The 27,973-nt window shown below is 41.8% G+C and overlaps 1 protein-coding gene across 6 annotated transcripts; it reads left to right on the plus strand.

Annotated features, from left to right (window-relative positions):
* The first annotated feature begins 2,763 nt into the window (after positions 1–2,763).
* Positions 2,764–27,695, plus strand: TCTN2 (tectonic family member 2). 6 transcript variants are annotated; one of them, XM_036921956.2, is made up of 18 exons: positions 2,764–3,188; positions 3,333–3,440; positions 3,890–3,966; positions 4,809–5,004; positions 7,562–7,662; positions 10,025–10,221; positions 10,681–10,807; positions 11,618–11,759; positions 12,754–12,819; positions 13,577–13,711; positions 13,961–14,038; positions 15,979–16,059; positions 16,656–16,767; positions 18,658–18,764; positions 18,863–19,016; positions 26,874–26,999; positions 27,147–27,189; positions 27,470–27,695. In XM_036921956.2, the coding sequence occupies exons 1-18, from the start codon at positions 3,107–3,109 to the stop codon at positions 27,602–27,604; spliced, it is 2,067 nt and encodes a 688-aa protein (XP_036777851.2). In that variant the 5' UTR covers positions 2,764–3,106; the 3' UTR covers positions 27,605–27,695. The 6 variants fall into 6 exon arrangements, with proteins under 6 accessions (XP_036777851.2, XP_057347332.1, XP_057347330.1 ...); XM_036921953.2 differs by having other exon boundaries at positions 2,766–3,188; positions 27,147–27,235; XM_057491349.1 differs by lacking the exon at positions 18,863–19,016 and having other exon boundaries at positions 27,147–27,235.
* The last annotated feature ends 278 nt before the right edge of the window (positions 27,696–27,973 follow it).

Here is a 27,973-nt window from a genome sequence, read left to right on the forward strand (position 1 = left end):
CACCAAAAAAAAAAAAGAAAAAAAAGAAAAAAATTTTTTAAATTTAAAAAAAAAAATTTTTTTTTTAATTAAAAAAAAAAAGGTGCTCGCTCGTTTGTCTTTATTCTCCGGTGCCAGCCTCGGGCCTCTGCTCACCGGTCTTGCTGCCTTGTTTCCCTAGTATTGGGGTCCCTATCCCTTTAAGACTTCCAAAAAGCGCTCGCCAAACCAAAACAGCAAAAAAGCAAAAAAAAAATGGTCTCGCGCTTTTCTTATGTCCTCCGGCACCCGGCCTCCAGTGCCCGCTCACTGTTCTTTCTGCCCTGTTTTCCTAGTATCGAGGGCCCTGCACTCTGGCCCGGATGGCTGGGGCTGGGTGTTCGGCAGTCCTGGGCTCCGTCTCCCTCCCGCTCTGCCTGCTCTTCTCCCGCTGGGAGCTGGGGGGGAGGGGCGCTCGGCTCCCGCGGGGTCGGGGCTTGTATCTTACCCCCTTCGCAAGGCGCTGGGTTCTCTCAGGTGCGGATGTGGTCTGGATATTGTCCTGTGTCCTCTGGTCTTTATTCTAGGAAGGGTTGTCTTTGTTATATTTTCATAGATATATGTTGTTTTGGGAGGAGATTTCCGCTGCTCTACTCACGCCGCCATCTTCCCCCAGTTTTCCAATAAGTACTTCTTTACCTGATTACAGCAGAAAATGATGATATGCTTTCTGAAGAAAAGAAAATTCATTAAAGTAGGGGGAAAAATAGAAAATTCACTTTCCTCCTTCCCCCACCACCCACCTCGAGTTGGGCTGGTTAGAGAATTACGTTAATTAGTATTTGGTGCGTTTCTTTAATGAAGGAGGATGGCACATCTGGTGGTGTTGACAGGACTCTGATCTGCAGGGTCTGATCTCTAACTGCCTGCTGGGTTTGCTCTTTGTGTAATATGGGAGCAATGGGCAGGGGTCTTTCCTACCACATATGCTCCCGGTGGGAGCTGCAATCTGTTCCCACACTGCCTCCCTAAGAGGCCTGCTCCTGCTGCCTGCCCTCCACGTCCCAGCCTCACTGACCCCTCCTTCCCAGGGCAAGGGCAGGACCAGGGCCCTCCGTCCTGCACTGGAAGAAACCCCTGGTCCTGGACCTGCCTGTCCTTCCTGCCTCCTTGCTTTTTTCCCTCCTTGCCCTGCACCTCTGTCCTGGCTCCTCATAAAGAGCTTCAGTACTCCCTGGTGACTCTGCAAGTCTGTGGGGTCCTTCAGGCGTGCTGGGATTGGGGAGGGGCTGGGCAAGCGGGTGCGGGGAAGAGGGAGGACCCAGCGGTGCCCTGGTTCTCCATGGTAGGTAGTGTGGTAGTCCAACAGGCGAGAGGGTCTGGGATGTTGGGGTGGGGGTGCTGCGGAACTGCCGGAGGGTCCTGGGAGCTTTCTAGTGGTCTGATGCCTGAAGCTCAGACTCTGCGGTGGTGTGTGGTTTGGAAGACTGGATGTGATGAGGACAGGGTCGGCTCCAGGCCCAAGGAAGCACATGCACAGGGCTCACCTGGACCTGGTGCCCAGCTGGCTGGAGTGGGGGGAGGTCACAGTGAGGACGCAAGCAGGAAGCCAGGCTTCCCCGACCCACCAGGGTGGAGAGAGCAGAAGCTGAGAGCCCAGCCAGGGTGCCCTCTGCTCCTGGCATGGCTGGACACCGGGCTGCTATCGGGGAAAGAACCGCTTCAGGAGGGACCTTGCTCACAATCTTCTGATGGCATCACTACAGTTTCCCGAAATTTCCCTGTGGCTCAGCAGTGAGCTGCCTGACCACCGGCCAGCGGGGGCCAGGTGGTGGGAGGGTGAACGAGCTGAGCTCCCCTGGAGACAGTGGGTGTGGGGGTTCCCTCTGTGCAGTGTCAAGGCCCACGGTTGCTGGTCGGGGTCAGCCAGCATCCTGGGCTTCTCCTGGACACAGCAGACCCCAACTGCAGACTGCCAGGTCCTGGACAGGACACACCTGACAGGTGGTCCCTGCTGCAGCGCAAGCGCCCCTCCAGTCTAGGGGCCTGGGGGCCAGGCCCTCGCAGGCCTCGCCGGCCTTGGCTTCAAATGTCTGGCTTTCTGTAGTGACAATACTCCTCATGCCACTGTCCCTGCAAAGAGACAAGACCATCAAGCTGGGCACCTGCGTGGGGTACCCTGTGGCTGCCTGACCCTCGGGCCTCTGTAGGGACTCCAGGGCCATGCCCTGTTTTTCTGCCTCAGGCTGATCCACCACTAACCAAGGTCATGATATGGCTGACCCCTGGGGGCTGTGCACCTCGAGGCTGCAGGCTGGGTGGGGCCCGTGCCCAGGGTTCTTCATGGCTGGGGGTTGGACTCGGGGGTTGGGGTTGCTGAGGTCTGACGGGACCATCCTGGGCAGATCCTCCCAGGCCTCTGGAGAAAGCTGTCTCAGCTGGAGGGTCCCTGTGCCCACCTTCTTGGAATCTGTGCGGTCTGTCCTCAGGGTCTATCCTGCTGGGGAGGGGGCAGCAGAGGCCTTGATGGAGATACTTTCCTCTGTGGGAATCCGAGCCATAAGACATAAGAAAAACGAATTTTTTTCCAGGCTATATTCTGATACTTTTGCATCCGTCCTAATGCTGAGGAAAACATTTTGCGTGTTCTTTGATAAGATGATTTCAAAGTGCTAACAGCTCTGTGCGGTAAAACAAAACAATCCTTCAAAATACGGGTAGAAAGAATAAAGCAATCACAGCACTGCAGCCTCACCCCCTTTTTGTCATTTCCCCCAAGTCCCCATAAAAGTCAAGTGTATTGAGGGGCTTGTTTAGAAGCGAAAACCTGTAGGCTTGCTTTTGCACCGTGCCTGAATTCACTCTAGGGTGGGAGAACTCCAACTTCTAAAGCGGACGCGAACTCCTGCTTTCCTAGCTACTTCAGGAACAGAGGGCGCCAGGCCTGTGGGCGAGGAGGTGATGCTGCGGCAGGAGGCGGGCCCTCGCCTGCCGGCGACCCAATAATCGCGCGCCGCTCCTCCAGTTCGGAGGCTGATTGGTGGTTGCCATAGCTCCGGTCGATGGCTTGACAAGATGGCGGCGGCGGGTCGGTTACGATAGCTGTCGCGCGTTCCCGACCTTCTCAGCTTTTCGGGAGGCCCGAGGCATGGGCTTAACGCCGCAGGCCGCTCTCCTCTTGGGGCTTCTCGTTCTGCAGGGCGTCCTGAGGCCGCTGTGGGGGGTCCACGGTGTGTACGGCGAGTCAGGGGCTGCAGGACTGAGGGGACGCCTCCAGACGCTCCGGACGAGCTCTGCCAGTAGGCCGGAGAAAGCGTCACGCAGCTGAGGCAGGTCAGCTGTTAACTCCTGGCTTCCCTTCTTTCCCACCTTAGTTTTCATCCCTCCTTTCATCCGCATGTCCGACCCTGAAGTCAGCGCGTCCCTGGTAGGCGGCGGCGAGGATGTGACCGTATCCCTGTCCCGGCTACAGGACGAGGAGGGTAAACGCCCAGCTCTTCTGGTGGGGAGGCTGGAGGTGGGACCGGCCTGTGTCGCCCAGGAGCCTGGCGACGTGGCATCCCTTGGGTCCCCCGAGCTGTCCGCTGCAGGGGCGGTGAGGGAGAATGCAGAGCTGCTGGGGACCAAAGAAGTGGACTGGATCGGAAAAAGAAAGCTTGAGATAATGATGGCTGGCATTCATTGAGCTACCCCCGCGTGCTATCCGGTCATCACCTCTTTTTCCTAATTAAGAACAGTAATATCCTTCATCCCATTTAACATATGGGGACCCTGAAGTTCAGAGAGGTTGTCACTTGGCCAAAGTCACACAGCTTGAGAAAGGTCAAATCCTCGGCTTGGAAAGGGATTGCATCCTAGGGAACCCGACTCCAGCATAGATGCCCTTAGCTGTTTGGCAATACTACCCTGCATTCTAATCTTTCTCCCTCAGGATTATTACCTGCTCCACATTGTAAAGTGCTGAACAATGAGACAGAAGACTGGAGTTTGACTGTGATACCCAGTGTGGTAAGACCAGAGCAAAACCTGTGTAGCATCTGTGTAGGTCCACATTTAATGTTGTTAACTAACAGTGGTGTCTTGATTGAATAAGATCGAGCTTTCTCAGTGCTCTGAGCTTTGGTGAAACTGGGCTGTCAGCTCTAGTGGACACCATCCAGCCCAGAGGTTCTTATTCTAGTGTTAGGGGTCCTTGGACTAGTTTCAAGAAGTCTGTGAAATCCTTGAAATTGTGTGTAAAATTATGTTTATGTACATTATTCTGGTGAGAGGGTGGCCAGCTTCCCTCAGATTATCAAGTGGATATGTGCCTCAATAAAGCTTCATGAACCACTGATCTCACCCAACTTTGAGCTTATGTGTAAAAACACTGAAGCCTGGAGAGATTAAATATCTTCCATTCAATAAATGTTTTACTGAATGCCTAGTTTGTGCAAGGCATAAACTCTGTAGACAAAGGATGAGAAAGACTGTTTGTACCCCAGGAACTGGGGAGTGTTTTCATTTTACCTGTTTTTGTGTGTATATTTAATCTTCTGTTGGTAGGATGATAAATAAACTAAAAAGGTTGTAAGCAAACCAAGTCAATTGATCAAACCTGTGTTTAGCTTTCTCTACATATACCAAAGTTCCTTGCTTTTATGTTAAACCGAGGATGGGAATTGGCTTCCAGGTAGCCATAAATTTATAGGGTGGAATTGAGCAGAATTATATCCTCTTTGCATACAGTTCTCCTCCTGTAAAGTTAACTTAGGCTGATGTGTTCTTTTTTGTATAGTGTCTCTTATGTATTCCAAGTTATGCATGCTATTTTGAGTCCCTTTAAAAACTACAGCATGTTTTCCTTACAGAATGCATTGGAAGTGACAGTGCGGTTGAAGAGTAGTCTGCAAAGGTGTTCCTCTAATGAGACAGATTTCTTCTCAGAGTCCCCATGTATTGTCCAAACTCTTCTGGTTTCAGCATCTCACAATTCGTCTTGTTTAGCACACCTACTTATTCAAGTGGAAATTTATGCCAACTCTTCTCTGGCCCATAATGCATCAGGTAAGTAAAGTCTGTATGACTATCAGAAGAGCCACATCAAACATTATCTATTTGATTATCAGCACAGGCCATGAAATTAGTGTATTTCACTCTTGAGGTGGTCTCTTCTTCCTAAATTTATATTTCTTTTGTTTACTTTTTAATTTTCAGTTTCCACTTTTTACTATTTTATTTAAGATTTGTTTTATCTTGTTCTACTGTTTGTGTCTTTGTAAGTGGCTTTAAGTCCTTTCTGAGAGAAGGTAAAGTTGGTTTCTTTGTATTGATTCCTTTGACTGCATCCAAAAACAAAGACAAAACAAACAGGGGAAAGAGTAATGAAGGAGTTTATAGCAAAAGAGCAGATTGTCAGGGGAAACTTTGGGCTGCCAGCTCCCTTTCCAGAGGCAGCATGTTCATTTATGCTTATGGAAGCAGCTCTTCCCTTCTTTAAAAACACCCACACACAGTAATAACACACTATTATTTTCAGTATACTTAGAGATTAAATATACTTAATATACTTAAAGAACTTAGATTTTTTTAGTAGGAATATGCCATGTAGGTTCATCTCATTCTTTTCAATAGCCACCTAGTATTCCATTGTGTGAATATACCATTATTTTTATGACTCAGCTATCAGTGATGGAATTTAAGCCACCACCAGCTTTTGAATCTGGAACTAGTGCCTCAGCACATATCTTTGAGGGATCTTCCTGGGAAGGTACCACCACCACATTCCCTGTGTGGAGCCTCTTTTGGCTCTGGGCTCACCCTGGATGAAGGGAGAAGCGTTCCTCCTTGGTAGCAAAGCTCTGTCACTTTGAGACTCTCCCAGTGTCACTTCTCTTGTCCCATCCCTAACTGTGGTCCTCCTGTGGTTCTGGAAGTTGAGAAGGATTTAGATAAGTTATGTTAGTGCCATTCAGTGGGCTGGCTACTCTGCCCTTGGTGTGCCTGCCTGGACAGGTCTCCAAGATATATGTGAAGTTCAAAAACAGATGCAGACAGGTGCAAACAGCATGGGATAAGATTATTTATTTATATTTGAATTGAGAAATTCTGGAAAGCTCTCTAAGAACTAATGTTGTGCTAACCCACTGGTGGGTAATGTGGGAACAGGAAAGGCCTGAGAGTGAGGATATTTGCTGTGTACCTTTTTTACATCCTTTGACTTTTTTGAACCAAGTGAATATATTAGATACTTCAAGGTTTAAAGTTTTGTTTTTAAAAGAGAAAATATCTTCTAATGCTTAAAATTCAAAACCAAAATAAAATACTCTGCGGTTTAAAAATCTACAGGAGGGATTAATGGTAGCTAAGCCATTAGAAGCAGTGACTCTTTTCTTTTAAAAACTATGCTTGACTATATTTAGGTAATATTTTAGAATATCTTTGTGCACATAGCCAGACTTAGGAAAATGAGAGTCTGTATATTGAATTATAAGATGTCCGCTCTGACCCCACAAAGGTATAAACAGTTTTGCATGCAGTCAGACAGAAATCAGAACAAGAAAAAGGAGGTGAGGATAAACAATAAGTATGTGGTGTGTGTGCCTAGTAACAAGGCAGCTAGCAAATTACGTAGATGAACAGAAAGATATGCAAACATCTGTCTAGGTATCACATAGTAAAACCCTATTCTAAACTGCCTTGATCATGCCACATGTGTTTGATTATACTTAGGGTCAGAACAAACGTTCATTTCCCCCACACTTGGACCAACATGGGCTGTTAGTGGAAATTTCTTATTTTTCCTCAAACCATTGGCATACTAGGGTTCTACTATGTTATAGCACAGAATATATATTTAGTTGCTTTTTAGATGCTTCAGCTGTCCTGTCATTAAAGTCAACTGTTCCATAGAGGTTAAACCAATGATTGCCACATAGTTTTCCAGCATGTACTGAATCAAAGGACAAAAATAAAAGTCAAAAGGCTGAATGTTTAATCTGATATATTATTGCAGAGAAACTAGAAACAGTCTCTGGATTCTGATTTAGGAGGCTGTAAAGTAATGGAACAAACTCCTTTTCCAGTGGGTGTGAAGATTGTTCATTTCCCCACGCTTGGGCCAGCATGAGGATGTGAAGTTTGGATTTACACTGTGATAGGATGTGAGGTTGAGGCATGTAGCATACATAATTCAGTAGGATCATGTGTCTGCAAGGGTTCCTTACAAAAGCTGTCTAAATGTCACCAGCTTCAGTGTTAGCGGCTGAAAGAGGTAATGAATCTGAAGGAGTAAATGCCTAATATCAGTCTGTTACGAAAGGGGATTGAAAAATACAATCAGTGAGTGACACTCATTCTACACTGTAAATTTGAGTTACTTGATTCTCTTGCAGACCACCTGGGACATCTTTGTTCTATTCTAAGTAGCCCACTGTCTTAGATTTTTTGCTGGCCTAGTAGATACAGACCTCAGATATATTTTATGAATATGTGTCATTTCAGGGGTTCCTGAGCGTGGAGTATTGGTCACATTAATTTGGAAAACAATGATTCTGCTTTCTCCTGCATGACAAGACTGGTGTCACTTTGTTCGTAGTTGAATATCTTTGTTTGTACTTTTCAGAAAACATGACTGTTATTCCTAACCAGGTGTATCAGCCCCTTGGTCCATGTCCTTGCAATTTAACAGCTGGGGCCTGTGATGTTCGCTGCTGCTGTGACCAGGTAGGCCCTTTCAGATCATCGGGTACCAAAGGTATGGTGCCTGTAGCACATGAGGGATGCCTGCAGTTTCCATTGACATGTTTGATGGGTGGTCTTTCTACACTGAGATTGTATTTCCTGTTGCAGATAGTTTTCAAATTCAGTTTTGTTATCCAGCATTCTCCATTTAGTTTAGGGAAGAATATGTATCTCTTTGGAAAAGGTCACAACTGAGAGGATTATATAGAGCTGATGGTTTCAATAACTTATCAGAAGCCTTTACAAGATGTCAAAAGGAAAGAACATTTTTTCAATGCTATGAAGTAAATGTATAGAGTTGTACAAGCATGACAATCAAATTTTAGATTTCCATCATCCACGAAGAAACCTCCTGCCCATTTGTAGTCTCTCCCGTGCCCACCCCTCATCCCAAGGCCACTGTCGGTCAGTCTGTGTCTGCCTGGATTTTCCTGTCCTGACGTGGCATTCGAGTGGAATCCTACAGTACAGTCCAACGATCCTGCAGTCTCTTGTCCAACTTCTGTGACTCGGCACGATGTTTTCCAGGTTCATCCGTGTTGCGGCATGCCTCAGCACTCCATTCCTTTTCAGGCCGACTTGTAGTGCATGGTGTGGCCATGCCACCTAGAGTCTATCCACTTACCAGCAGGTGCACACAGGAATTATTTTCACTTTTGGCTTTTAGGAATAATACTTCTATGAACATTTATATACCAGTTTTTGTTTGGACTTGTTTCCATTTCTCTTGGACAGATTTCCTAGGAGTAGACTTGCTCTCCCTGTGTTTTCACCTTTTGAGGAAGAGTTTTTCAAAGTGGCTGCTCAGCTTTATCTTCCCATCAGTGGTGTATAGGGTGCAGTTTCCCGTATCCTCAACAAAAGTTCTCCCGGTGATCTTTTTTTGATCATGGCTGTCCTAGCGGGTATGAGGTGCTATTTTAGTGTGCTTTTGATTTGTATTTCTCCAGTGGTCAGTGATGTTGAGCAGCATTTTGTGTGCTTACTGACCATTTGTCTGTCTACTCAGAAGCGATGTCTACTGAGACCCTTTTCCCATTTTGATGGGGTGTCTTTTGGTTGTTCAGTTGTGAGAGCTCATTCTACATTCTGGACACCAGTCCCTTCTCAGATACACGATTTCCAGAAAGTTATCCCATTGTGCAGGTTATCCACTTTCTTGCAGAGGGCCTTTGAAGTCCAAAAGTTGTTTACTTGGTGAGCTTATCCATTTTGGGCGGTTGCTTGTGCTTTTGTTGTGAGATCTGAGAAAGTGCTGCCTAACTACAGGTCCTGAACATCTCTGTAATCCTTAGATTCAATTGAAGAGAAATGAGAGATGCAAAAGAGGCACAGGTCCTAGGCCCCAAGTCACTCCCATTATAGAATTTGTCCCAGTTGGTTTTACAAAACACAAGGCAAGTTTCTGGTCTTAATTTATATTGCAACTCTCCTAGTAAAAACTTGCACTTGTAATAACAATTCCATTGAATGTGGAAAAACACAGCACATCGTCAGTCTGTTAGACTCTCTGCAGAAACGTCCAAACAGTATTATTTTCTTCCTTCTTGGAGACTGCGTCCCTGTTCCCTGTCTTGAACCGGTTTTGTGTGGGCTCTGTGTGGTGTACAGACACACGAACCTGCCCACAGAGCACTGTTGGGTGTTCTGGATCAGCGATGTCTTCAGATAACTGCTACTTTCCCCTGGAGATGTGATCGCTCTTTAAGTTTGGATTGTTCCCATTTGAAATAATAGATGACCTTTTTTACCTTCAATAAACAAGGGGTTCAGGACATATTTAACTTTGAGCTGTCTCAATCCTATGTGAAATGGACAAATAAATCGTGCATCCAATAACTTCTTGACAACACTAATTGGATGAAGTAAAATACAGTGAGGGTCTTTGGGGCTCTCATGGATTATGGACTGTGTGCCCTGCTCTTAATGTTTTTGGGTTTCTCTGGGCCAGGGATTTGGATGGTGATGATGAAGAAAAAGGGAAGTGCACTCTGTTTTATTCCCACAGGGGCCCTATTTCATCTTCTCTTTTCTTCTCTTCCTAGTTTTGTTGTGGGCACATCTTATGCCCCCAGTAAAGATGTGGTTCCCACGAAGGCCTGAATTTCCTTTCTTGGAGGCTTGTGGGGAATTGCGGAAAGCAATTCCAGCTCAGTGTTGCTTTCTGGGAGCACCTATCACTTTTAGCTGAGACAGAGACAGTATGGCAGTGTCCATTCCATGCACCCTCAGGGGCATCCTGCTGACCCCAGAGACTGGGGCTCATCACACTTGCCAGGAGGTCATCATCGAGGCACCACAGAAAGCTTCTGTCCTCTCACTGCTCCTTTGCATTTTCTTCAAGGAATGCTCATCAGGTGTAAGAGAGCTCTTCAAATCGTCCTGTTTCGCCGGTGTTTTTGGAGGAGATGTTAATCCTCTTTTTGATCAGCTCTGCTGTGCTCAGAGGGCCCACGAAGTCCCGGGCTGGTCTCTGCTCCTCTGCGTGCAGTCCTTGCTTGCCAACTCACCCTTCCTGGGTCACTTCTACCACGGCTTTGCGTGAGTGTCCCAGCTTCTGCTGGGTCGGGTGTCCCATTGAGGCTGCTCACCTGGTTGGTGAGTCAATTGTAGATTCAATTCCAGATTTCAGTGAGTAAGTTGATTTGGGGTTAAGTAGGTGAAAGAATTGGCTCCACTGGAAGTAAAGAGAGTGATACCACCAGTACTGCATAGTGAGTATCTGAGTCAGGGGAAAGAGTGGTGAACTCCTGGGGACTTTAACTCTCCTTACTTGTCTTTATTGTCCATATTGTTTAACAACTTTATATATTGTTATTTTATTGAAGTAAAATTTATGTGACACAGAATTAACCATTAACTAGTTTGAAGTGTACAATTCAGTGGCACTTGATAGAAATATTCTTTTTGTAATAAAAAGGATAAATAAATTAAAGGAAGAATTGTATTTAGAGGATAATGCTGACAGTATTAGTGATAATCTTTCTTAATGATTTACAGTTTCTCTAGACAGCTCACTTCCCGGGGAGCCTACTTGCCTGCTGAGCTAAAAGACTTCTCAGACTTTGGTTACAAACAAGGAGATCCAATTATGATTGTAGATAACTCGTATTTTACTATTCCGCAGGTAAATAGTTCCAATCCTAATATGGTAGAGCCTTTTCCTATTTTTCCCATCCTGTTGTCAGTTTAACTCCTATTGTCCTTAAATATCTCATCCTGTTACTTAATTTTGTTTCCTATGGATGTTCCAGGCACTCTACTATTGATGGTTTCTGGATTTTTAATAAAATAGTCACTCTTGAATTAACCAGTGTCTTTGCTAAATCTGGGCAAACTTCCTAGAGAAAACCAAAGACACATTATCAATTTCTATGGAAATAACCATCATTCTTCACTTCTGTTAGTTTAATGGCCAATTTCCAATAAGCTATAACTATGTAATTTTTAGCATTCCAAAGTTTTGAAAACTACTTGAGGTCTATAGAGTTGTATGTGAAATCTTAATTTTTTTAACTTCAAAATTATGAGGAAAAAGTATCTGTTGGAGTAAACTTGGGACTCTAAGCCATTTTGCTTTGCTATTCAGATGAGTCCATTTTGGGGGTTTGAATGAAATTCTGGTTGTAATGAGGGAGAGAAAATGAAATGGAATACAATAATGTCCCTGAAAAATAAATGGAGCTGAGCAGGGAGTTTTCTTTTGTTTTCATTAAATAATACTTATTTTGACTCCTCAACCAGTGGTTCCAGACTTTGAGTAGCACAGTGATGAGCTATGTTACTCCAGTTGGTCACTGGTGAGTGAACTCGCCCTTGTTGATGCTGGCTCAGCACTAGGAACAGGCTGCAGAAAGCACACCCTTCCAAGATGCTGATGTATATGTTGTAATTAGAAAAGAGGCCTTACATCTGTTTGGGCCTTGTCTTGCCTCAGGTGTCCCTGGTTGGTCAGTGCCTGCAGGGGGCCCCAGTTGCCTTCCTTCATAATTTGGATGTTCAATGTATTACTGACTTGGAAGTATACCAGGAACAAGGTGGGATTATCAGTGTGAAGATAAAGAATGGGGCTGTGGGAGGTAGGTTACATTGGTTTTAAAAAAAAGAACGCAGACCTGAGTGTTTAGAGAAACTGTCATCTCATTAGAATATAAATCACTTATGCTGGATCAATGTAAAATGTGTTTACAACTACCATTTGAGGAAGGTTCTTTAGAAGATGTTCAGTTCCATTAGACAGCATGCATATTAGGTTTTTAAAAACAATTGAGCTAAAATTCACATGCTGTAAGATTAATCATGCATTCCAGTGGCATTTAGTACATGTATAATGTTGTGTAACTGTCACCTCTGTTTGGTTCTAAAACATTTTCATCCTTCCAAAGGAGACCCTTTCTCCTCTTGCCCTGACCCCTGGTAACCACTAATCTCCATTCCGTCTCTTTGGATTTGCTTATTCCGGATGTTTCCTATAAATGGAATCAGACAATATGTGGCCTTTTGTGTCTGGCTTCTTTCACTTGGCATCAGGTATTGAGATTTGTCCACACTGGCTTAGAACTGTGACTGGATAATATTCCATTGCATGAATGTACCAATATTTGTTATCCATTCATCCTTTGAGGTCATTTTTGTGATTCCAGCTGTTGGCTGTTGTGATAAGCTGCTGTGAACACTTGTGTACAAGTGTCTATGTGGATTTATGTGTTGATTTCTCTTTGGTATATACCTAGCAGGGAATTGCTCAGTCACATGGCAGTTTAACCCTTTGAGGAACCACTAAATTGTTTTCCAAAGGGATGCAGCATTTTGCATGTGTACCAGCACTGCATATTAATTCTTCCATGAGGGACTCTCAAGACTTTTCTCTCTGATTTTGGGATGCTTCTCATCAGTTCTAATATGATGCCAAGGGCAGTGGGACTCCCATTTGTTTGATGGTGTCTGGGGAGTGGGAAATGGTTTTGTAGTTGGCACACACCATATTGCTTCATAAGCTTTCATTTTGAATAAGTAGATATGATCATGCAAGGCCCTGTAGTCCAAAGGAAATTAATTTGTGTATCTTTGTAGGCATTATTACACCGAAAGTAATCTATGAGGAAGCAACTGGGCTGGACAAATTCATCACCAGTACAGGTAGTTTACTGTGATGCTTTTTTATCATTTCTACAGAAAATATGTGTGTCATTTTTTTTACAAGTAATATATAGTCTTAGAGTGAAATACATTTTTATTAAGAATACGAGGAGGTTCACAACTAGAAAGATATCCCCCTGACATTGTTTGATTCCTTGGCTGCCTTGCCAGCCTTGGGGTGATATCTGAAGCAGGGGCCAGTTCCTCACAATGCTGGGTGATGTGGGTGTTAGGGACTCTTCCAGGTCTCAGGGGCTGGGAACATTTCCTTAAATGTTTTTCAGAGAGTTAAAGAATTCTTCAGGACCCAGCATTTTCACTTGTTGCTTTCTTTCTGTGATAATTAAACTTTTCAGTTGTGATTCAGTCAAAGATGTTATGCAGAGTTTGGCTGATACTACCAGCACCTTTGCTTTTCATGAAGGATACTATTTGTGTTTCTTAGCAATGTGTTATAATTCTTGAATGTATTCATCCCTTCATCATATATTAGTAGAGTGCCTGCAATGTAGTAGTGAACCAGGCTTGCTCTTAAGCAGGAGCCACCACCTGTAGTCTTGTGATTTAACAGCATCCTACCAAGCACATTTTCTTAATAGAGCTGTGACTTGGGTGCCGGGGATACAGAGATGAAAGGGACAGTCGCTTGGATATTGTGACGGTATAGAGCAAGAGGCTGGTGCTGATTGGTAGGACCTGTGATAGACTTGAGCCCCAAAAGGGTCTTTAATTTATGTAAATATTCTTTTATTTGCAGCAACACTTCTAAGTAATGGATCAGCCTCCAGAAACGTGCATGTGGAAGAACATTATATTTTCAGATGGAACAATAACACAATCAGTGAAATAAACCTCAAAATTATTAGGGCAGAAATTAATGCCCACCAGAAAGGTAACTTTGTTGAGGGCAGCAATAATGTTTTCAGTCTAAAAGGTTATTCTTTCTTTCATCAGGATTCTCATAATTATGACACATAAAACTAAATCATACTTATTTCTTATTTATAGTTGTGATTGAATAAAAAAAGACTTTTTTTGCATGTCAAAATGTAAATATAAGGTAAAGAAAATAACACTGTGGGATAATCTCTTTTCCTAGTGAAATGGTACATACTATGTTTTTATTTTGTTTTATTTTTAGGAATCCTAACACAGAGATTTACAGTAAAATTTGTAAGTTCTAGCAGTGGTGATGAAAAGGAATCATCTGGAAATCCAGGTAAGACAGTATATGTCAGTTGCTGATCTGACAGACATATTTTAGTTCAACACTCCTAAAAGGCGATTACAAATAACTTTCTTTAAATTGAGTTTATGATTCCAACCTTCTGCCTTATTTCTCTTTTATAGCACTATATTCTTCTGATAACAACTTGAGTTTTTATACATAAAGTATTTTAAATAGTAACAAGTTGCTATAAGAGAAACACTTTTTCTCTTTAGTTGTTGGACTTTTGAAAAAAGAAAGGATGCATTTAAAACATTTATCAACTTAGCTTTTTTAGGAAATAATACGCTGCAGATGATGGGTTCCTAACCTGGAATTGGTGGAGAGACTTTGTGGGGACTGTGAACTCCCTGTGACATTGTGCATTTTGTATTTATGTGCTAATATATCAGCAGCCAGCATGTGGTGTGTTTGCTTCTTTTGTTTATTGCTGCCTCCTCACTACCTAAACCAGAACGCCAGCCATGGGCCACAGGCAGCTGCTGAGCACTTGAAATGTGGTCAGTGTCACATGTGGAAAAAATAATATTTTGTATATATTGGGTTGAATAATATATATTATTCAAATTAGTTTCACCTAATTTTATCTTTTTAATGGGGCTACTAGAAAAATAATTTAATTTCTAAAAAATTCTAAAAATACGTCATTTTAAAATCACATATGTGGTTTGCATTATATTTCTGTTGAGCTCAGACCATAGCAAGTGTTCAGTAAATATATGCTGGTCAAACTATCATTGTTTCTCAAAAACATTGTCCCTTTCTTTTACTGTTCTTAATCAGGCAGTAATTTACCATGAAAGAACAAGTTTTAACTTTTCAAAAAATTTTATTTTGCATGATCTTCAGTGTTTATATATACTGATTTAATAACACATGATTATACACACACACACACACACACACACACACCCATATAAATATTTTATTGTTGTTACTTTCTTTTAAATTGAATTTTAGTGTACTTATGGAGTTTGGCGGTTTATTTGTTATTGGCAGCAAAATAAAGCTCTCGAAATTTCTGGGAATTCCCAGAATTTTCATTTCACTGACTTAATGTTCCAGGATTTTCTGAGAAACACTATCAGAATATGTGAAAAATGTTGAAGATCTTGTCAGAAAAGAATAAATTGATTAAGAGCCAGAACTGATCAGTCTGTGAAAGAGTTTGTGAATACTCTAGTACTTTCCGAGGTGGGACAGGGCTTTAGGAGGACTATACAAAATGGGCCCTATCCTCCAGGAATGAACTCTTCCTTGGAAAGATGGCACCCAGTCATAGCAAACAATGGTGAACACTCCAAGATCATTAGTAAGTAAGTGCTGCACATACGGATGAATACGAGAACTTCAGAGAAGTAGAATGTTGATCATTCACCCAAACTTTCCATCATTGAGGACCTGGGTTGAGTATATAGTGTGTGCCAGGCTCCCATCCTGGTGCCAGAGGAAAAGCAATGAGCAAGTCAGAGTCCTTCCCTTGGACTGACAGGAGAGCAACAGGAATGGGACCTAAGCCAGCCCTTGGTGTCAAACTGATTTACTGGAGTGTGGTTGCACTGAAGGTTCACTTTGGTTTCCGTTTCCTTTATAAGCTCCTATGATCAGTGGTATGAATCATTCAGCAAGGATTCGTCAACTGGCTCGCTTAGCAGCTTATCCTCAGTGTGAGAGAGGTCCAAGATGAGCTCCCAGATGCTTTGTACTTTACAGATTTTATTTTTAAAATTTGTTTAGAAAATCACATGGATATCTTTGTTAAAAAAGAAAACAAGTGAAGGTGATGTCCTCTCTCCAGTCTATTCTGGAAAAACTGCCTGCATGTTTTCTCTCATTGCATGTTCCTCTCTTATATTTGATGAGGTAGCACTTGCTGTGTTAGATTAACTATGGAAGAAAAGATGCAAACCCCCACTGTTGTGTTTGTCTAGGTTACCAACTTGGCAGGCCTGTTCGAGCTCTCAGTATCAACAACATGAACAATGCTATGACTTTACACCGGTGGCATTCGGGTAATCTGGTTTGGTACTACAGTTAGCTTTTGGGTAAATGAATTGGAAATGTTACTGTATTTTGAATCTAAATAAGAGGTCGACTACTTTAAATTCGAGTTGGTTTATGTAGCTAGGGGTGGTAGTTGTTCCTGCTTCTAAGGCTTTGTCTACGTGTGTGTGTGTGTGTGTGTGTAGAAAATGTTAACATTGCTTGCACCCGAAGTGCTGCTTATTAGAGAGATTTCAGTATGGCATCGGCTTGAGAGACCCTTCTCATTGCTGCCTGTAGCTCATGATGGTGCTAAGTGCAGATGTGAGAACAGCTTCATTCCAAACTATGGTAAATCTTTGCCTCATTGGTAACTACCTACATCTGTCAGAAGGCATTAAATGTCATGTTCAGAATAAATCATTGATCTGGGCCGAGGTATTCTGATACAGAAGGTGCTTTAGTTCATCTCTGAAAGGATAAGAGTAACAATGGCCTCTGTTCTCAAAAACTGGAAACTTTATTTGTACTTACTGTTTTCTCTCTGTTTTTCTAGAAAAACTTTGAAGTAAATCTTTATTCTTATTAACTCAAATGGTCAGAGTATAATCTTCCTATTTTATAGCTGGAAGGGGTTTGTGTACATCAGCTACTCTCAAACCCATTTTATTTGGAGAAAATGTGCTATCAGGGTGCCTTTTAGAAGTTGGGATTAATGAAAACTGTACTTGGTTCAGGTGAGTGTTTCATTGATGAATATATCACATTTTGAGAGTGGTTTGCTTAAAATTGATTTACCACATAAATACTAAAGACAGCATGACTGTGAAAAATGAGCGTCTGAATAAAAAACTTGTGTAAAAGTGATAGTGAATAATGAATAAATACAACTTCCAATACAATTTGGAGTTGATTCAAACATCAGTATAAGGGAAAGTAGACTTCCTTTTTAGGACAAAAGCCATATCCTCCCTATTTATGCAGATTTCTCTGCTGAAGTTTATTCAGATGATTGGAACTCAATAAATCTAGAACTATAAAAAGGGTCAACTATAGTTGGTGTGATTAATATCTAAACAGTACTTAAGCCCTGTTAAATGGTATAGAAAGAACTTTGCACCTAATTGGGTGCTATTTAGAAATTTGGGGCCATGCATAAGCATTCTTTTTTTTTTTTTCCTGATTGGGGTCAAATTCACATAACATAATTAGTCTTTTTTAAAAAGACAGTTCAGTGGCATTTAGTACATTCATTATGGGCAACTACCACTTTGTCTAGTTCCAGAACCTTTTATTTTCTGCCAGAGGAAATCCCATACCCTTTAGTGCTCATTCCCCAGCACTCACCAATCTGTTCTGTGTCTGTGGATTTCCCTGTTCTGGACATTTCATATAAATGGAATTTTACAGTAGGCGACTTTTTGTGTCTGGCTTCTTTCACTCAGCATCATGTTTTCAAGATTCCTTCATGTTGTAGTGTGTGTCAGTGTTTTATTCCTTTTTGTGGCTGAATAATTTCTGTTGTATGGATAGACTGCATTCTGTTTATCTGCTCATCTGTCAGTGGACATCTGAATTGTTTCCACCTTCTGGCTATTGTGAATAGTGCTGCTGTGAACATACATGTACCATGTTTTGTTAAACAAACACTGGTTTTCAGTGGCATATACCCAACAGTAGCATTGCTGGATCATGTGATAATTCTATGTTTAATTTTTTGAGGGACCACCAAATTGTTTTCAATAGGGACTGCACCATATCACATTCCTACCAACCTATATTAGCCATGGTATATAGGTGTGAAGTGGTATATCATTGTGGTTTTTATTGCATGCATTCTTTTTTTTTATCAAGGTGTCATTGATATACAATTTTATGAAGATTTCACATAAGCAACATTGTGGTTACTACATTCACCCATATTATTAAGTCCTCCCCACACCTTATTTCAGTCACTGTCCATCAGTGTAATAAGATATTGCATGCATTCTTAACCCATTTCACTTGTAACATCTTGAGGGGTGTGGCTCTTGGGGAAGCAAAGAGAAGATGGGGGAGACAATGAGAAGGCAAGAAAACAGAGGGTGTAAGTTACAGAGTCTCCTGGTCACAGGATGTGAGATCTGAGTCAACAGTCGGAGTCTTTCCCTGACCATCCAGAAGATGTGTGCCTTCCAGTGAACTACTGGGAAGGAGGGATGCTAAATTCCAATTCTTAATCTTCGCTTAATTTTATGGCTCAAAATTCTAGCTAAATACACAGGTTCCTTTTACTATTGGATCACTGTGGCCCATGAATTCACCTTGGTAACTTGATATGTGATCCACCCACTTCCCAAGTTTTGGGACACTCTGTAGTGTCTGTAAATCACATGATACCGACATGAGTTACTCGCATTTTAAATCCAAAGAAAAAGATTGCTTCTGTATGTCCTCCCCTGGCTGTTTTGGTCCATCCTGGGAAAGCCACTGAAGATAAGTAAGACTCCTTGCTAGTTTTCAATGCTAGTTCCTTTGGCAGTTTTTTATTTAGGCACCCAGCCAGCACAACCTGAATACCTCCAGGAAAGGACTTAAAGGCTAAGACCTGCTGGTCATGCACTGAGAAACGTCTTACCTTCTTGCAGGGAAAATGCTGGTAAACTACTGGATTCATTAATACAAATAACTCATGTTGCAATGAGAGGCAATTCCGATTACAATGATCTTAGTGATGGCTGGCTCGAAATAATACGTAAGTCAAAGCTGCATATGTGTTAAATGTGTAACTTGGTTATGGAAAAGTGTAATTAAATTATTCTTTCCACAATGTACAACTTAACATGTCTACAGGTGCAGATGCCCCTGCTGCAGGTACAGACCCATCTGTCAGTGTGCAAGGCATCTGCCTGGATATTCCTACTCAGCTGAATATCCGCATCCTCACCTCGGAGGTGGGGGCAGTGGAAGGGATTACTCAGCAGGAGATCCTTGGTGTAGAGACAAGGTATGATCTCCTCCAGGATAAGTGTAGTTTATAGAGAGGTAAGTTGAAGGCACTCCAAAGAATAGGAAAATGCTTATTTAGAATCAGTTTCCTTACACATCACAATGACTAGCAATATGAGTCTGTGTAAAAAGAGCATGTATCAACTATGTTTGTACTGGAAATTGTTCTCACTCACAGTACTTATAAAGCTATGTATAAGGGATTCTGCAAGGTACTTTAGGGGGTGAAAAGATGAATAAGGGGCTGCTTAGTGCTAAGCCTATTTTAAAATCCATGGATATAATTGGCATGCTGATCTGGGAATATCGCCCAGTGGTGAGAGATTTTGGCAGCAGGTAGGTGGGTTCAAACCTGGCTCTGCTAGTAATAAGCTGTGTGACCTTGGACAGTTACTTAATCTTTTCTGAGCTGCAGTTTTCTCATCTGTAAAATGGTAATTATACCTTTATGTGTCAGCCCTCTATCTAGTTTAAGTGGCAGGATCCCGATTCATATTAATTCAAACAAAAGGGGAGTCTATGGGTTCCAGTTCTACAAAGTCCACATACAGCTGATTCATGGCTCATGTCTTGGCTCCTCCTTCCATTGGGTGGATTTCATTTTAGGGAGGTTCTCCTCAAGAGCTGGTGATGATGAACACCAGCAATTCTAGGCTTATCCCCACTTAACAAGTCCAGTGGGAGGACCGTGCCTCTTCTCTGTCATTCTCAAACATGATCTGGGAAGTCTTGCTGTTTCAGTCTCAGTTACATGCCCCTTTTTTGAACCAACCCTTGTGGCTAGTGCAGTAGACAGTTCCTCATGGACTAGTCTGAGTGGTGTGCCCACCCTAGATCCCCCTGGTCTCTTCTGCTCCACTCAAAGTGGGGAGGGGTCCCCCAGGGGAAAACTGGGGTGCAGTTACCAGAAGGTGAAGGAATTCTGTGTTGGTGGGAATAACAGATGTTCACACCAAGCCCGTGTCATCCTTCTGTTTTGAGGAACAGCCTGACATGCATGTACATGGTGTGTGCAAGACAGTTACTGCTGCACCTAGAATGTGGAAGCCCTCAGAGTTGGCTGTGGGGTTGTGATGATATTGTGAGGCAAACAAATGGTAAGACAGCTTTACTTTCAAAGCCCCAGTATGACATGAGATGACTAGAGAGGGGGTGAAAGCTGGATAGTTGTAGCAGTGTGGCAGACCTCTGGAGGCTCATGACCCTGCTTTCTTCCCACATGCAAGTGAAAATTGGCCTAATGGGCCTACTCCAAAGGGGCAGAGAGCACTGGCAGAATCCGAAACTTCTTCAAGAGAATCTCAATATATGTGGCTACCATGTTGGTTACCTGAGGTTCTTTTTTTTTTTTTAATTAAGATATCATTGATATACAATCTTATGCTCAGGTTTCACATGAGCAACATTGTGGTTACTAGATTCCCCCCTATTATCAAGTCCCCACCACATACCCCATTACAGTCACTGTCCATCAGCATAGTAAGATGCTATAAAGTCACTACTTGTCTTCTCTGTGCTATACTTCCTTCCCTGTGCCCCCCCATACTATGTGTGCTAATCATAATACCCTTTAATCCCCTTATCCCTCCCTTCCCACCCTCCATCCGCAACCCTATGTCCTTTTGGTAACCTCTAGTCCATTCTTGGGTTCTGTGAATCTGCTGCTGTTTTGTTCCTTCAGTTTTTGCTTTGTTGTTGTACTCCACAGATGAGTGAAATCATTTGGTACTTGTCTTTCTCTGCCTGGCTTATTTCACTGAGCATAATACCCTCTAGCTCCATCCATGTTGTTGCAAATGGTAGGATTTGTTTTCTTCTTATGGTTGAATAATATTCCACTGTGTATATGTACCACATCTTCTTTATCCATTCATCTACTGATAGACACTTAGATTGCTTCCATGTCTTGGTTATTGTATGTAGTGCTGCGATAAACATAGGGGTGCGTATGTCTTTTTAAATCTGTGATCCTGTTTTCTTAGGGTAAATTCCTAGGAGTGGAATTCCCTGGTCAAATGGTATTTCTATTTTTAGTTTTTTGAGGAACTTCCATACTGCTTTCCACAATGGTTGAACTATTTTACATTTCCACCAGCAGTGTAGGAGGGTTCCCCTTTCTCTGCATCCTCGCCAGCATTTGTGGTTGCTTGTCTTTCAGATGTTGGCCATCCTAACTGGTGTGAGGTGATATCTCATTGTGGTTTTAATTTGCATTTCTCTATGATTAGTGATATGGAGCATCTTTTCATGTGCCTGTTGGCCATCTGAATTTCTTCTTTGGAGAAGTGTCTGTCCTCAGCCCATATTTTAATCGGGTTATTTGCTTTTTGGGTGTTGAGGCAAGTGAGCTATTTATATATTTTGGATTTCAATGCCTTATCGGATCTGTCATTTATGAATATATTCTCCCATACCGTAGGATGCCTTTGTGTTCTACTGATGGTGTCCTTTGCTGTACAGAAGCTTTTTAGTTTGATGTACCCCCACTTGTTCATTTTTGCTTTTGTTTCCCTTGCCCAAGGAGATATGTTCATGAAAAAGTTGCTCATGTTTATATTCAAGAGAGCTTTTCCTGTTTTTTTCCTAACAGTTTTATGGTTTCATGACTTATATTCAGGTCTTTGATCCACTTCGAGTCTACTTTTGCGTATGAGGTTAAGATAGTAATCCAGTTTCATTCTCTTACATATAGCTGTCCAGTTTTGCCAGCACCATCTGTTGAAGAGGCTGTCATTTTCCCATTGTATATCCATGGCTCCTTTATCATATATTAATTGGCCATATATGTGTGGGTTTATATCTGGGCTTTCTGTTCTTTTTCATTGATCTGTGGCTCTGTTCTTGTGCCAGTACCAAATTGTCTTGATTACTGTGGCTTTGTAGTACAGCTTGAAGTTGGGGAGTGTAATCCCCCAGCTTTATTCTTCCTTGTAATGATTGTTTTGGCTCTTCAGGGTCTTTTGTGGTTCCATATGAATTTTAGAACTGTTTGATCTAGTTCGTTGAAGAATGTTGTCAGTATTTTGATAGGGATTGCATTGGATCGGTGGATTGCTTAGGCAGGATGGCCATTTTGGCAATATTAATTCTTCCTACCCAAGAGCATGGGATGTATTTCCATTTATTTGTGTCTTCTTTAATTTCTCTCAAGAGTGTCTTGTAGTTTTCAGGGTATAGGCCTTTCACTTCCTTGGTTAGGTTTATTCCTAGGTATTTTATTCTTTTTGATGCAATTGTGAATGGAGTTGTTTTCCTCATTTCTCTTTCTGCTAGTTCATTGTTAGTATATAGGAATGCAACAGATTCTCTGTATTAATTTTGTATCCTGCAACTTTGGTGAATTCAGATATTAGTTGTATGAGTTTTGGGGTGGATTCTTTTAGATTTCTTATGTACAATATCATATAATCTGCAAGTAGTGACAGTTTAACTTCTTCCTTACCAATCTGGATGCCTTTTATTTCTTTGTGTTGTCCCATTGCTGTGGCGAGGACCTCCAGTACTATGTTGAATAAAAGTGGGGAGAGTGGGCATTCTTGTCTTGTTCCCGATCTTAGAGGAAAAGCTTTTAGCTTTTCACTGTTAAGTATATTGTTGGCTGTGGGTTTGTTGTATATGGCCTTTATTATGTTGAAGTACTTGCCCTCTATACCCATTTTGTTGAGAGTTTTTTTATCCTGAATGGGTGTTGAATTTTGTCAAATGCTTCTTCAACATGTATTGAGATGATCATGTGATTTTTGTCCTTCTTTTTATTGATATAGTGGATGATGTTGATGGATTTTTGAATGTTGTACCATCTTTGTGTCCCTGGAATGAATCCCACTTGATCATGATGTATGAAGTTTTTTATGTATTTTTGAATTTGGTTTGCTGATATTTTGTTGAGTATTTTTGCGTCTGTGTTCATCAGAGATATTAGTCTGTAATTTTCTTTTTTTGTGGTGTCTTGGCCTGGTTTTGGTATTAGAGTGATGCTGGCTTAATAGAATGAGTTTGGAAGTATTCCCTCCTCTTCTACTTTTTTGAATACTTTAAGGAGAATGGGTATTAGGTCTTCACTAAATGTTTGATAAAATTTAGCAGTGAAGCCATCTGCTCCAGGGATTTTGTTCTTAGGTAGTTTTTTGATTACCAATTCAATTTCATTGCTAGTAATTGGTCTGTTCAGATTTTCTGTTTCTTCCTGGGTCAGTCTTTCAAGGTTGTATTTTTCTAGAAAGTTGTCCATTTCTTCCAGGTTATCCACTTTAGCATATAATTTTTCATAGTATTTTCTAATAATTCTTTGTATTTCTGTGGTGTCCATAGTGATTTTTCCTTTCTCATTTTTGATTCTGTTTATGTGTGTACACTTTTTTTTATAACTCTGGCTTGGGGTTTATCTATTTTGTTTATTTTCTCAAAGAATCAGCTCTTAGTTTCATTAATTTTTTTCTATTGTTTTACTCTTCTCAATTTCATTTATTTCTTCTCTGATCTTTATTATGTCCCTCCTTCTGCTGACTTTGGGCCTCATTTGTTCTATTTTTTCCAGTTTTATTAATTGTGAATTTAGACTGTTCATTTGGGATTGTTCTTCCTTTTTTAAATAGGCCTAAATTGCCATATACTTCCCTCTTAGAACCTCCTTTGCTGCATCCCACAGAAGTTGCAGCACTGAGCTGTTGTTTTCATTTGTCTCCATATATTGCTTGATCTATGTTTTAATTTGGTCATTGATCCATTGAATATTTAGGAGCATATTATTAAGCCTCCATGTGTTTGTGAGCCTTTTTGTTTTCTTTGTACAATTTTTTTCTAGAAGTTGGTTGTGATCTGAGAAGTTGGTTGGTACAATTTAAATCTTTCTGAATTTGAGAGGCTCTTTTAGTTTTGTGGCCTAGTATGTGATCCATTATGGAAAGTGTTCCATGTGCACTTGAGAAGAATGTGTATCCTGTTGCTTTTGGATGGAGTGTTCTGTAGATGTCTGTTGGGTCCATCTGTTCTAATGTGTTGCTCAGTGCCGCTGTCTCCTTACTTATCTTCTGTCCGGTTGATCTGTCCTTCAGAATGAGTGGAGTGTTAAAGTCTCCTAGAATGAATGTATTACATTCTATTTCCTCCTTTAATTCTGTTAGTATTTGTTGCACATATTTGGGTGCTCCTATGTTGGGTGCACAGATATTTATAATGACTATATCCTCTTGTTGGACTGTCCCCTTTAACATTATATAATGTTACTGTCTTCGTTTTGAAGCCTCTTTTACTGATACAAGTATTGCAACTCCTGCTTTTTTCTCCCTATTGTTTGTGTGAAATATCTTTTTCCATCCCTTCACTTTTAGTCTGTGTATGTCTTTGGGCTTGAAGTGAGTCTCTTGTAGGCTGCATATAGATGGGTCTTGCTTTTTTATCCATTCTGTAACTGTGTCTTTTGATTGGTGCATTAAGTGCATTTACAGTAGGGTGATTTTTGATAGATATGTATTTATTGCCATTGCAGGCTTTGGATTCATGGTTACCAAAGGTTCAAGGGCAGCTTCTTTATTATCTAACAATCTAACTTATCTTGCTTATTACACTATTATAAAAATAATCTGAAGGTTCTTTTTTTTTCTCTCTTCTTTTTCTTCCTCCTTCACTCTTTATGTTAGGTGTCATATTCTGTACTCTTTGTGTATCCCTTGACTGACTTTGTGGGTAGCTGATTTAATTTTGCATTTGGTTAGTAATTAATTGGTCTACTTCCTTTACTGTTTTTTTATTTTCTCTGGTGACAGATATTTAGCCTTAGGAGCACTTCCATCTAGAGCAGTCCCTTTAATATATACTGTAGATATGGTTTGTGAGAGGTAAATTCCCTCAACTTTTGCTTATCTGGGAATTGTTTAATATCTCCTTCAAATTTAAATGATAATCTTTCTGAGTAGAGTATTTTTGGTTTCAGGTCCTTCTGTTTCATTGCATTGAATATATCATGCCACTCCCTTCTGCCCTGTAAGGTTTTTGCTGAGAAGTCTGTTGATAGCCTGATGGGTTTTCCTTTGTAGGTGATCTTTTTTCTGTCTCTAGCTGCTTGTAATACTCTGTCCTTGTCCTTGATCTTTGCCATTTTAGTTATTATATGTCTTGGTGTTGTCTTCCTTGGGTCCCTTGTGTTGTGAGATCTTTGCACTTCCATGGCCTGAAAGACTATTTCCTTCTCCAGATTGGGGAAGTTTTCAGCCATTATTTCTTCAAAGACACTTTCTATCCCTTGTTCTCTCTCTTCTTCTGGTACCCCTATAATGCGAATTATAATACATTTTTCTGTTTGGATTGGTCACACAGTTCTCTTAATATTCTTTCATTCCTAGAGATCTTTTTTTCTCTCTCTGCCTCAGCTTCTTTGTATTCCTCTTCTCTAATTTCCATTCCATTTACTGTCTCCTCTACCTCATCCAGTCTGCTTTTAAATCCCTTCATTGTATGTTTCATTTCAGCTACTGTATTTTGTACGGTGTCTTTCTCTCTCCTGAATTTGTCCCTTAGCTCTTGAATATTTTCCTGGAGCTCCACTAGCATACTTATGACTTTTACTTTGAATTATTTTTCAGGAGGATTGGTGATTTCAGTTTCACTAAGCCCTCTTTCTGGTGTTTGAGTGATTTTGGATTGAACAAGGTTCTTCTGCCTTTTCATAATCCTATTGGATAGTGAGAAATATTAGGTTTGTGTAGGCTGCACCCTCTAGTGCCCAGAAGCTCTGCTCTTCAGAGTGCCCAGTACCTGGAGCAATGGGAGTGGTCACAGTTGAATGGTGCCAGTGCCTACCCTAAAGAGTGAGCCCTTCCTGCTTCCTGGCCTCAGTGCCTGTCTCCGCTGTCAGGGCCAGTGAGCTGCGCGCAGTGTGTAGCCTCTGCATTAATCCTCTAAGCTGCCTTGGGTGGGGCCGTCCTCTGGCTGGCCTGGAGCGATGGCGGGGATTGCAGACAAGCGGCACCAGTGCCTGCCAGGAGGACAAAGCCCTTGCCTGCTTCCCAGCCACAGTGCCTGCCTCCCCTGTCAGGGCCAGTGAGTTGCACACAGGGAGCAGCCTCTGCATTAAGCCTGTGTAGTTGTAGCAGGCTCCAACTGGCCTGGAGCAATGGCGGGGACAGCAGGTTTGCGTGCAGGTGCCGGTGGAGAGAAAGAATTGGCAGGCTGCTTATTGCAGTGGGGGGCCTCAGGGCTGTGTTGCCAGTCAGGGGGATGGAGCTCCTGAAGCTCCTGAAAATTCCCAACCTGCTGGGCCGAGTGTGCTGGGGCAATCTTGTCCACTTGTTCCTTCTCCAGAATCCTTGTGCCTTTAGCAGCCATCTCACTGGCTTTCAAAGCACCTGCCTTTCTTTTGTCCCAGGGAAGCCAGTTGTGGGAACCTGTTTGCTACATGCAGCTGGAATCTCAGTCTCTGACTTTGGTTTTCCACCCTTCTAATCCCCAGAGCACCATGCAATGTGGGGTTGTGCTCCTAGAGTAGATTTGTAGGGCTGGGTATTTAGCAGTCCTGGACTTCTACTCCCTCCCTGCTCTGGTTCTCTTCCTCCCACTGGTGAGCTGAGGTGGGGGAAGTGCTCGAGCCCACCAGGTTGTCGCTTTGTTACTTTACCCTTTTCTGTGAGATGTTCTCTTTTCCCAGATGTAGACTGGCTGGTAAAATCTTACTTCTGGTCACTCTTTTAGGATTAGTTATATTTGCTGTATTTTTACATTATATGTGGTTTTGGAAGGAGATTTCTGCCTCACTTCTCATGCTGCCATTTTTTTTCCATCTCCACCCCAATCTGCCTGAGGTTCTTCACAAACTATAAAGGAGTGGTGGACGTGTTGCCCACAAACTCCTTCTTCCCAGTTTCTCCTCTAGGAGCTGGCAGTTCCAGTGTGGGTTCACTTGTGAGGATGAGGTTGACCTCTTCCCTGTCAGTGTGGCAGTGCAGTTTATTGAGATCCCTGCACGCTTACCTCAGCCGCGGACAAGGTAATCTGCTTGCCCACCTAGTTGATGTTATTAGGAAGCAGAGAAATACATATTTGAAAACAAGACATTTCTTTAATCATGTTTTTATGCTTCTTATCAAAAGCATGCTTTGTTGTAGCTATTGTAATCTTCTAAAATGTTTTATAGATTCCAGATTAATTTTACCGAGTATGACTGTGACAGAAATGAGGTGTGTTGGCTGCAACTTCTATATCCATTGACACGGTATTATCTAGGTAGGAGAACCAGATTTCTGGGATGGTTATCATTATGTGATGTCAATTAACATATTTTTTTTAATGTGTAAATGTCACTGAAACTTAAGGCATATAGAAAAGCTTTAAAAATTTACTGATAATATTTCCCCTTAGAAATGATCACTATTAATGTTTTGTCTTATTTCTACCTAGATAATTACAAAAAAAGACAAGAAATACAAATGTTGCTTAATTTGGTTCATTGTCTTGCAGGAGAGCCTTATTCTCAGTGTGTTGCCAAGGGCTTCCTATTGGTATCCTTCTTATTTACTTTACTCCTCAGTACCTCCTGGACCAGGATATGCAAACCTTGAAAGCAATGACCATCTAACTTCTTACAGACCATAGACTTTTATTTCCATGATTCTTTTAGAACTCCTCTTTGTCCCTCTGTAACATTTTAATATTAATAAAGTATCTTTTGTGTGTGTGGAACTTTTATTACATGCTCTGAGAATTTAATTCACATGTGTAGGTATCCAGATGTGCAAAGTGGTGCAGGATGGGCATTCTCATCACTGGACCAGACCAAGCAAAATGCATGAGAAGGTCCACTGTGTACATAAATGTTAAAAGCTTTAGTTTATGACAAATTATTAAAGTCATAGGAGTTTTGATCCAAATATGTTATTTGTACTTTTAGAGAGTCAGTCTTTTCTCCTACTTTTAGTATATTTCTGTTGTATTAATTTTCCCTATTCCAAAGAAAAGATGAAA

Source organism: Manis pentadactyla, chromosome 14 (genome assembly GCF_030020395.1).
Source record: "Manis pentadactyla isolate mManPen7 chromosome 14, mManPen7.hap1, whole genome shotgun sequence".
Taxonomy (NCBI): Eukaryota; Metazoa; Chordata; class Mammalia; order Pholidota; family Manidae; genus Manis; species Manis pentadactyla.

Coding starts and splice junctions, on each gene's coding strand:
- TCTN2 (XM_036921953.2), top strand. CDS start 3,107: ATGGGCTTAACGCCGCAGGCCGCTCTCCTCTTGGGGCTTCTCGTTCTG. Junction 3,189..3,332: donor GCCGCTGTGGGGGGTCCACG/GTGTGTACGGCG, acceptor TTCCCACCTTAG/TTTTCATCCCTCCTTTCATC. Junction 16,060..16,655: donor TTTACACCGGTGGCATTCGG/GTAATCTGGTTT, acceptor CCTATTTTATAG/CTGGAAGGGGTTTGTGTACA.